At 48.1% G+C, this 12215-nt stretch overlaps 1 protein-coding gene across 1 annotated transcript in view; it reads left to right on the forward strand.

The window, feature by feature from the left end:
* LOC132834193 (uncharacterized) overlaps positions 1-12215 on the forward strand; it is a 94035-nt gene that overhangs the window by 39185 nt on the left and 42635 nt on the right. The window contains exons 10-11 of the mRNA XM_060852860.1: positions 8809-8963; positions 11544-11748. Coding sequence (XP_060708843.1) covers positions 8809-8963; positions 11544-11748 — 360 coding nt within the window. The remainder of the gene's footprint in view (positions 1-8808; positions 8964-11543; positions 11749-12215) is intronic.

Consider the following 12215-nt stretch of genomic DNA (forward strand, 5'->3'; position numbering starts at 1 on the left):
CTCTCACATTCCCCATCAGCACACCCTCAATCCCAACTCCCCACCCCCACACACTCACATCCCCCACCACACCCTCACTCCCCACCCCCGCACTCCCCCATCCCCCACCCCCACACCCTCACTCACAACTCCCCACGCCTGCACTCTCCCATCCCCCACCCTCACACCCTCACTCCAAACTCCCCACCATCACACTCTCACATCCCCCACTCCCACACTCTCACCTCCACACCCTCACAACTCCCCAACCCCACACTCTCGCATCCCCCACTCCCATACTGTCACATCCGTCACCAGCACACCCTCACTCACAACTCCCCAACCCCACACTCTCGCATCCCCCATGCCCATACTGTCACATCCGTCACCAGCACACCTTCACTCCAAATCCCCACCGCCACACTCTCACATCCCCCACGCCAACCCCCCTCACTCTCACATTCCCCACCACCACACCCTCACTCCCAACTCCCCACCCCCACACTCTCTCATGCCCCACCACCGCACCCTCATTTCAAACTCACCTCCCCAACCTTCACACATCCCCCACCACCACACACTCACTCCCAACTGCATACCCCTACTCTCACATCCCTCACCTCCACACCCTCACTCCCAACCCCTCACTCTCACACTCTAACCTCTCCCTCCACCACACCCTCACTCCCACCTCCCCACCCCCACACTCTCTCATGCCCCACCACTGCATCCTCATTTCAAACTCACCACCCCAACCCTCGCACATCCCCCACCACCACATACTCACTCCCAACTGCACACCCCCACACTCTCACATCCCTCACCACCACACCCTCTCTCCCAATTCCCCACCCCCATGCTCTCAAATTCCCTCACCTCATGCCCTCACTCCCAACTCCCCACCCCCATGCTCTCAAATTCCCTCACCTCATGCCCTCACTCCCAATTCCCCACCCCCATGCTCTCAAATTCCCTCACCTCATGCCCTCACTCCCAACTCCCCACCCCCATGCTCTCACAACCCCCACCACCACACCCTCACTCCCCACCTCCACACTCTCACATCCTGCACCACCACACCCTCATTCCCAACTGCCTGCCCCCACACTCTCACATTCCCCAACGCTTCACCACCACACCCAACTCCCAACCCTCACACTCTCACCACCCCACCACCACACCCGGACTCCCAACTCCCGGCTCCACACTCTCACATTCCCCATGACCACACCCTCACTCCCAACTCCCCAACCACACACTCTCACATTCCCACCCCCACTCTCTACATACCCCTTCACCACACCCTCACTCCCAACTCCCCAACCACACACTCTTACATCCCCACCCCCACTCTCTACATACCCCTTCACCACACCCTCACTCCCAACTCCCCAACCACACACTCTTACATCCCCACCCCCACTCTCTACATACCCCTTCACCACACCCTCACTCTCAAGTCACCAACACCACGCTCTAACATCCCCCACTTCCACACTCTCACATTCCACACCATCACACCCTCACTCCCAACTCCCCACCCCCACTCTCTCACATCCCCATCCCCAAGATCTCACATCTCCCACTACCACACCCTCATTCCCAACTCCCGATCCCTACACTCTCACATCCCCCACTCCCACACTCTCACATCCGCCGCCACCACACCCTCACTCCCAACTCCTCACTCCCACAGTCTCACTTCCCCAACCATCACACCCTCACTCCCATCTCCTGACCCCCACACTCTCACATCCCCACCACCACTCCCAACTCACCAAACCCACTCTCTCACATCCCCCACGATCACACCCTCACTCCCAACCTCACACTCCCACATTCTCACCTCTCCACCACCACACCCTCACTCCTAACTCCCCACACCCACACTCCCACATCCCCCACTCCTGCACTCTCACATCCCCTACCCCAACACTCTCACATCCCCCACCACTGCACCCTCACTTCCAACTCCCCACGTCCACACTCACATATCCCCCACCACCGCACCCTCACTCCCAACTCCCCACCTCCACACTCACATATCTCCCGCCACAACACCCTCACTCCCAACTCCCCACCCCTACGCTCTTACATCCCCCACAACCACTCCCAACTCCCCAACCCACACTCTTACATCCCCCACCCGCAAACACTCACATCACCCACCACCACATCCTCACTCCCAACTCCTCAACCCCATGCTCTCACATCCCCCACCACCACACTCTCACTCCCCACCCCCACGTTCTCACATTCCCCACCACTGCACCCTCACTCGCAACTACCAACCCCCACACTCTCACACCCTCCACCACACCCTCACTCCAAACCCCCATACCCCACTGTCTCACATCCCCCATCACCACACCCTCACTCCCAACTCATCACTCCCACACTCTCACATCCCCCCCACACTCTCACATTCCCCACCATCGCACCCTCACTCCCAACCCCCAAACTCTCACATCCCCCACCCCCACACTCACACATTCCCCACCACCACACCCTCACTCCCAACTCCCCAACCCCACACTCACACATTCCCTATCACCACACCCTCACTCCCAACTCCCCACACCCAAATTCTCATATTCCCCCACCATAACACCCTCACTCCCAACTCCCAACCCCCACACTTTCACATCCCCCAGCCCCACACCCTGTCTCCTCACTCCCCACCCTCACTCTTTCACTCCCAAATCCCACCCCCACACCACCACACCCTCACTCCCAATTCCCAAACCCAGGGTCTCATAGCCCTGACCACCACACTCTCACTCCCCACCCCCACGCTCTCAAATTCCCCACCTCCACACCCTCACTCCCTACTCCCCACCCCCACACTCTCACATTCCCCACCTCCACACCCTCACTCCCTACTCCCCACACCCACACTCTCACATTCCCCCACCTCCACACCCTCACTCCCAACTGCCTGCTCCCACGCTCTCACGTCCCCCACCACCGCAGATTCATTCCCAACTCCTCACTCCCACACTCTCACATTGCCCCACCCCCACGCTCTCACATCCGCCACCACCGCACGCTCACTCCCAACTCCCAACTCCCCAACCCCACGCTCTCACATTCTCCACCACTACACCCTCACTCCCAACTCCCCACCCCCACATTCTCACATCTCCCTCCACCACACCCTCACTCCCAACTCCCCACCCCCACACTCACACATCCCTCACCACCACACCCTTATTCCCAACTCCCCAACCCCACATTCTCAACTCCCCCACCACCACACCCTCACTCCCAAGTCCCCATCCCCACGCTCTCACACCCCCCACCACCACACCCTCACTCTCAACTCTCACATCCCCCATTACCACACCCTCACTCCCAACTCTCCACCCCCACACTCTCACAACCCTCACCACCGCACCCTCACTCCCAATTCCCCAACCCACACACTCTCAAATCCCCCACCATCACACCCTCACTCCCAACTCATGACCCCCACACTCTCACATCCCCCACCACCACATCCTCACAGCCAACTCCCCACCCCCCACACTCCCGCTAGCACTTTTCCCATCCCACCCCTACACTCACCAGCACTTTCCCCTCCCCCAAACTCACCAGGACCTTCCCCACCTCATACTCTCACCTGTATCTCCCCCAAACCCACACTCGCCAGCACCTCCCCCACCCCCAAATTCGCCAGTACCTCCCCACCCCCACCTTCTCACACTCACCTGCGCCTTCCCCGACCCCACACTCACACCATCACTTCTCCCATCCCACAATCACCAGCACCATTCCCAACCCCACACTCCCACCAGCACCTTCCCCATTCCCACACTCCCACCAGCATCTCCCCCAAACCCACACTCACCAGTACCTCCCTTGCGCCCTGCATTCTCACACTCACCAGCACTTCCCCCACCCCACATTCGCACCAGCTCTTCTCCCATCCCACACTCACCAGCACCTTTCCCACCCCCACACTCCCATCAGCATCTCCCGCATACCCACACTCACCAGCACCTCCCCAACCCCACACTCTCACACTCACCAGTACCTCCGTCACCCCCACAATCACCAGCACATTCCCCACACCACACTCCCACTAGTACCACCTCCACAATGATGCTCTCACCAGCTGCTTCCCACCCAGTCTCACGGTCAAAGTGTCCCTTGTCTTGTTTGCTATGAGATGGTCACCTGGATTATTTGAAAGTATTCATTAACCAAATGAGAATCCTCTCCTTTAATATTCCATTGTTGTATAATCACTGGATGAATCACCTTGTTTGCTTGTGCAAGATAGCCAGGAAAATGTGCCTACTGCCTTCATACATATAATTTAAGTCTCCCGGACATGTTCATTTCACTAAGCAGGGTCAGCCAATGATTCCTGAGTGACAAGGGAACATGACAATTAACACCCATGAGGAACACTACCATCCATGGCCAGAAGAAGTACGGGTGAGCACAAGATGCTGGAGATGTGATTTCAGTTCCCTGTACAGATCTGTAGGTGCCATTGGGAATACATCAACAAAGACGTTCAGGACGATAGTGGCGTCCTGTGCCTTGAAGCACCTACAGCAGCAGAGAGGGCAGGAAACACAGGTGAGGGTCACGTTGCATCACTGGAAAAGGAAGAGGGCGACGAGGAGAGGCAATAAGAGGAGTATTGATGTGGTCAGGGTGCCTGCAACTGTTCCCTTAGCTGCCAGGGAGGCCCAGAATGGGCTCAATCTGAGTATACTTCATCTAATCTGAGGCAGTGCAGCCATTTGGCACCTAATGTGTGTACCAACCAACCCCTACCCAGTTTGAACACCATGCAGCCACAATACCAAGTACAATGATGCGTCAGAAATCATGGAGTTGCCTTTCCTGTTGAGTCTCCATCACTCCAGCAGTAGTCGCTCGCTTGCCCATTGTACGATGTTACCATTCTAAGTGTTAGAGGGTACCTTTAAATGCAACACTTCAACAGTCAGCAGTTGGTCAGTATCACATCTGCTCAGCTTAATTGGTTAAGAAACCCAAAAATAGAGTGGTAATTCCATGGCTCATGTAAGAGATAAGGAAAGTTCCGCTATTCTGACTTCTGGATCCTGACATGTTGGTGGCCTCTCCCCCTTTGAATGGACCCCAACTTGAACATTTTTCTGCCTGTGAATGGGCTGCTATGTTCTGCCAAGGCTTCTCATTTCTGGGAAATCTTGCCTCTGGTGCTCCTCCTCTTCTAGTATTATGCAGAACGCACTGAGGTGCTCTTGCATCTGAAATAAAAACAGAGAGTGCTGAAGAAATTCAGCAGACCTAGCTGCATCTGAGGAGGGAGATGCAGAATTAATGATTCGAGTCCAATATGACTGTTCTTCAGAGATTCCACTCCATCTGAATGGGTGCAGCATCCAAAAATGCTCAGGTACATTGTGGCTCAATGGCACTTTGATGCAATATAACTTCAGTGACTCCATTTCAAAATGAAACTCCTTTGGTGGCATAACACTTCAGTGGTGAGGAGGTTCACTGAGATTGTGAAAGGTGCTGCATAAATGAAAGACTATTATCTGAAGAACAAGGATGCTCCCTTAGCCAACACTCTTCAATAGAACAAGTTGGTCACTTACTTGTGGAATCTTGATACATGCTATTTATTCAGATTGTGAAGAAAATTGCTGACAAACCCCAAATATTTTGAATCTATGCTGTGTCTAGATTTTGGATGCATTCTTAGCAGGAAGTGTACGTTTTGTATTGTTGGTGGAGTCAAGTGAGAGTGCAAGAGACTTTCAAAAGAGGTATCTTGGAAGCAAAGGATATTTAGAAGAATCAATATCTCAGGGTAAATCTGATGCAAACCAATAGCATGCAAATTTGCTCTGGTGGAAAGATGTGACACTGGACTTGCGCCATTGTAGCTCTCCCCTATTGAAGTTCAAAATCACACATTGCCAGGTTATAGTTCAACAGGTTTACTTGGAAGCACCAGCTTTTGGAGAGTTGCTCCTTCATCAGGTGATTGTCCGCTACTGAACTCATCTCTTTGGGTAAATTCAGGCAGATTAAATTATCATTGGAGGAGAGTGGAAGAACAATAAAGAATGTTAATTTTTTTTTACAAACATACCCCTCTAGTGTGATTAGTTATTTCAAAATGCAGGCATGAGGGATTAGGCATAGGTTCCATTAAAAACCGCTGCCATCCTTCAGAAATTAATCTTATTTTGCTTTAGTAAGCAGAGCAGTAATTGTGTCTTCTTCCAGATAAATTGTCATATTAAAAGAGCAATAAACTATTGAAATTATTCCTTGTGTGAAAAGCAGTACATTAGATAAGTGAAATATATGGGAAGTAATGTCAACTATTATCTTGTCCAATGCCAATTCTTTTTTCCCATTGACCAGCCAATGATCATGCTGTTTTAATGAGCAATACTTAATAAAATGACATCTGAGATGAGATTTATCAGAATTTGGTATTTTGTCAAATTTACGATATATTCCTCCTGAGAGCTTTATTCATTTAATATCATGTAATCTCTGTTAAAACAAACTACACCAGTCTCTTAAAACCAGGAGTAATCAAATTGATGTGTTATTAAAATGGGTTGATGAAAAATTGGGTTGATCTGATTGGTTAAGTTTAAAGAGAACATGCTTGGCTTTTCTTTTGGACCCCCCTCCCTCCATTCCTGGATCAAAATGAAAAAAGATTTCCTGATCATACGAGCAGGTGTGGTATAGCCTTATTTCTGTACTTCAGCACTACTGAAGTTCTGTGGGGATGCAGTTGCTTAAAATATATGTTTTTTTGGATGAGAAATTAACCTTGGTGGATTCATATGGGCCAGAAAGGAACAGATGTAAAAGATCTCAAGCTATTCCCTTGAAGAAATGCAGCTGAGTTCTTCCTGGTGTCTGAGTTAATGTTTATCCCTTCAACTCAGAGCACAAAAGATAAACTAAAATAATCTTGTTATTAGCATATTTCTAATTGGGAAAGTTTGCCAGGCAGAAATTGACAATTTTCTGTGTAATTTCAGTGACCACATTTCAAAATGAATGCCTTTGGTGGTTAGACATCACACGACACCAGGTTATAGTCCAATAGGTTTATTTGGAAGCACTAGCTTTCGGAGCGCTGCTCCTTCATCAGGTAGCTAGCTGACAAAGGAGCAGTGCTCCAAAAGCTTATACTTCCAAATAAATCTGTTGGACTATGACTGAGTGTCGTGTGATTTTTAACTTTGTGCACTCCAATCCAACACCGGCATCCTGAAGTTATGAAAGGTACTACATAAATGAAAGACTACTATCTGAAAAGCAAGGATACTGCCTTAGCCAACACTCTGCAATAGAACAGATTGGTCATCCAGGCAGAAATGGATACTGCAGATTCTGGAGATTACAGTCTAGATTAGAGTGGTGCTGGAGAAGTGCAGCAGGTCAGGAAGCATCCAAGGAGCAGGAAAATCGACGTTTCGGGCAAAAGCCCTTCATCAGGAATTGCCCGAAATGTCATTTTTCGTGCTCCTTGGATGCTGCCTGACCTGCTGTGCTTTTCCAGCACCACTCTAATCTTGACTCAGTTTGGTCATCCATTCATTTGTGGAATCTTGCTGTGTAACATGCTGACTTTGCTTTCAAGCAGTTGTTGATAGTCACAGTGGTAGTTAATTTGGCAGAGCATACCCCTAAGCGTGCTTCCTTAGTCTTCAGCACCTTTCCATGCTGTCCTGGGGTTTCTCGATCTATGGGTAGAACATAGCTTGTTCTACCTATTGGAGGCTGGGAAGGTAGGAGCTGGGGCAGTCACAATCAATCATCTCATGACCTGCTAGCCTAGTGGTCTGGTTACTTCAGGAGAATGGCACCTATAGCTCATTGTGTTGTGGTTTCACTCAGCCCACCACTAACCATTTGGCGACCACTCTGGATATGTAAATCACCCAGGATTGGAAATTCTATTGCCCCTGGAAATGGCCAGGAGCAGTACAATGAGAGTCTGCTAGGAACAGCGGCAACAAAAAACTGCTGGATGCAGTTGCAGTTTGATACATACATTTTGCAGTGTTACCTGAATATTTTTGTACTCTCTAAGAATGTTGCATTCCTGTTGTTTAGTTACAGTCAGTTCTGATATAATGCAATAGTTCATTCTCATGCGATCTCATGTTTTAAGAAAATCAGGCAATAGTTGCGCCATTTAAACAAATGGGGCCAGAATCGCATTATAGCCAATACAGGCAAGGAAAGTTCTCGTTCTACAAATAACGGTCTAAAGTCTTCAATCGTGTTAAAGCCAATTTGTGTTGAAGAAACGCATAGTATAGGAGAACCAATTGTATTCCTGAACCATGCCTTTGATTATCTTCTTGTACAAAGAAAATAGCAAAGGAGCATGGGAAATAGGGCAGGGGTAGGTCATTCAGGCCCTTGCTACTTCACCATTCAACTCGATCAAGACTCACCTTCTACTTCAATGTCAATTTCCCATAATATCCCCAAATGTTCCAATCTATCGATTTCTGTCTTGAATATACTCAATGACTGTCCTTTAGGACAGAGTATTCCAAAGATTCACCATCCTCTGAGTGAGGAAATTGCTCCTCAACTCAGTCCTAAATAGCAAACCATTAACTTTGAGAGTGTATCCCCTAGTTCTAGACCCTCTGACAGTGGAAACATCCTTCATCCATCTGCACTTGTAATGAGGTATAAAGATATATACATTTTGTGTATACTTATGTATAAAATTTTAAATATTATAAAAGATGATGCAGACTGGTACAATCCTAGTTCCAAACCAATAACTCACAGATTACTGTGTCACTCTGTCTCGATTTGCAGGTCGCTGTGGCTGACAGTCATATGATAGCTGTTGCGGTGGAGAGAGCAGTGTATACATGGGGAAGCAATACTAAAGGCCAACTCGGTCATGGGGACCTGCAGTCACATTCAAGACCTCAGCTGGTGGAAGCGCTCAAAGGAAAGTTTATTGTCAGGTAATAAAGTTTATGAGCTCACGGTTCAGAGCCTCTGGGCCAGCGCAGCTTATGAAGAGAAAGGACATAAATAGGAGATTTATCTTCCTGATAGTTAGGTATTAGTGAACTGTTCAACTCTATGGTGTTTCAGGTGAATATTTTTTCATTTGTCAGGATATCTCCAATTATTCACACACAGCAGAATCAGTTTTAGAAGCTTAATCATCTCCCAGCCTTGCTGAGTTGGGGAATTCAACATAAAAGCACAAAATAAAAACCAAAATGGGCATAGCTTGCTCAGTAAATATTTGCTTGGAAATATGTTTGATCCCTGTTTACAACTGAATCGGAGGATTAAACATCATAACAAATATGTATTTCGGCCTTATGGAGTCTATGACTGGGCTTCAAGGATGGATTTCACAAACCATTTGGAGACTAGCTGGGAGGTTGGTGACGTGGAAACCAACACAGAGAATGCTGGAGAAATTCAGCAGGTCTGACAGCATCAGTGCAGAAAAAACACAGAGTTAACATTTCAGTTGGGGTATGATTTTTCTTCACTCTTGTCCAATTCTGAACCATTAACTCTGTTTCTCTCTCCACAGATGCTGCCAAACTGGCTGAGTTTCTGCAGCAATCTTGTTTCAGATTTCCAGCATCCACAGTCCTTTACTTTATTTGAGTGGTGATCAGCTGGAAGCATAAAACTTTGCGAGGGAAGTTCAGCCTCCCAATGGCCACCAATTAAGTTAACTAAATGTAATTATGTTAACTATTCATGTCCATTTTACAATTCTGTCAACATTTTACCCGATATGAAATAAAAAGAGTCTGCTCTTGAAATGCTCCTGCAGCTTCCCATAGAAGGCCATTTTTCCTATGGCCTTATGATCTATAAACAGCGTCCACCAACAGCAATGGTCACCCCTGTAGACCCAACACTATCGGTGGAAGGAAATTCCCCTTCCGAAACACCAGGGTTAGCATGCATAGCCCCAGCACATCACCACTCTGTCCCCCAGCCCTCAGTATGAAGACACCCTGTTCCCTCCTTGTAGCTCTAACAATGGCTACCTCACGCTGCTGCTAGGTCTGCTGATTGAACTACACTATCAGCCTATTAACTGGGCTGAGAGCTGCCTTTTAATTAACCCTGGCAGTTGTACAGTCATGCAGGACAGAAACAGGCCCTTTGGTCCATCCAAATTCGAACCCATTCCTCCCACAGCAATCTCCGAGTCACACATTTACCTTTTTAATTTCGTTGACCCAATGCCAATTTGCGTGTAGCTCAGGTTGCAATCCAGAAATTATTACTTTTTTGGTTCTGCCTTTTAAGTTAACCCTTAGTTGCTCATATTCCCTCAGCAGAACCTCTTTCCTCTTTCTACCTGTATCATTGGTTCCTACATGGAACCAATAGCAACTTCATCTTCCCCTCCCACCCCAAGTTCCTCTTCGGTACAGATGAGCTATCCTGAACCTTGGCACCAGGTAGGCACCACAACCTTAAAGACTCTCGATCCTGGCCACAGAGAACAGTGTCTATTCCCCCGACTCTACTAACCCAGGTTACAAAGTTAAAAATCACACAACACCAGGTTATAGTCCAACAGATTTATTTAGAAGCACTAGCTTTCAGAGCGCTGCTCCTTCATCAGGTGGTTGTCACCTCCAAATTATAACCAAGGTTACAACTACATTTCTGAGTGAGGTATAACAGGGAAAGTAGTTCAGTGGTTCCTGTTGACAACGGTTGCTGAGATGGTTCTTATATCATTATACTGGTCGATATGTGGTTCTCAGTTGTTCTTCTCCAGAAACTTCCACGAGATACTTAGCACGAATGAGATCACTAGAACTGAACAACATGCAAAATGTAATGTACTGTCCATAGACAGAAATGTACTTGTAGAATCATAGAATCCCTACAGTGCAGATGGAGGCTATTTAGCCCTTCAAGACTGCACTAACCAACTGAATGGCATCCAATCCAAATCCACCTATCCCTGTAACCCCACAGTTACCATGGGTTAACTTGGTCTGTGGGGGAAACTGGAGCTTCCTTAGAAACCCACGCAAAGACAGGGAGAACAAGCAAACTCCACACAGACAGTCACCCAAGGCTGGACTTGAATCCAGATCCCTTGCAGCGCCACCCCATAATTAATTGTGGCTAACAATTGAACTTTGTGGCTAACACTTGTGACTAAATAATGATTTTATGAGGTTGGTTAAGCAATCAATACTGGCCGAGGCAACAAAGATAATTCCACATCTTTCAAATTGTGACATGTACTTCTAACATTCACCTGAGTTGGGCAGACTGGGCCTTGGTTTGACATCTCATCTGAAATACATCACCTCTGACAGTGCAGCACACCGTCAAAACTGCACTGGAGATTCAGCCTGGATTAATATGCTAACATCTCAACATTCTGATTCAGGGGTAAGAGTGGTACCAATTGAGCCATGGCAAGGAACACAACCATTTACTGATGATGTACTACCCACAGAAAGTTTCTACTCCAGCCTACCTCGACAATAATAAAACCTGAGGCTCTTTCCTAACCAACACAATGTGATTGTTTGCAGGGCCTGTTGTGGCGATGGATTCAGTGTCTTTCTTAGTGATAATGGAATTGTAATGACGTCTGGCGATGGAGCCCAAGGCTGCCTTGGGCATGGGGACCACTTTAGTACCTCCAGACCTTGTCTGATTGAAGCTCTACTCAGTATCAATGTTCGGGTCATTGCCTGTGGCCTGCAGCATGTGTTATGTGTTAGTAGTGAAGGTAAGGTGAGTAACATGTTCTTAAAGTTTGCAAACATCTGTATGGTTATGTTTAGTCAGAGGTAGCCTTGGTTGGTCATAGGATGAGCCAAATGTCTCTGCTGATCTTAACTGGGGAGGCACAGTTGCCTTAAAGAAATTTTGTAATGACAGTGTAGCAAGGAACCAGCAGTAACCCGGTGTCAATGTCAGTAGTCACACGACACCAGGTTAAAGTCCAACAGGTTTATTTAAAATCACAAGCTTTCAGAGTGAAGCCCCTTTGTCCCGTGAAAGTTTGTGATTTCAAAAACCTGTTTGACTATAATCTGGTGTCATGTGACTTCTGACTTTGTCTGCCCCAGTCCAACAGCTGCACGTCCACATCTTGGCATCAAAAAAGTAGAGTCAGTGTCTGGGACGTACAGATTACTGACGGAGTGGGAGAAAGCCACAGAGAGATGTGAAAATGAGACTGAAGACTTTGAAGTTAC

The sequence above is a fragment of the Hemiscyllium ocellatum genome, chromosome 39, assembly GCF_020745735.1.
Source record: "Hemiscyllium ocellatum isolate sHemOce1 chromosome 39, sHemOce1.pat.X.cur, whole genome shotgun sequence".
NCBI lineage: Eukaryota > Metazoa > Chordata > Chondrichthyes > Orectolobiformes > Hemiscylliidae > Hemiscyllium > Hemiscyllium ocellatum.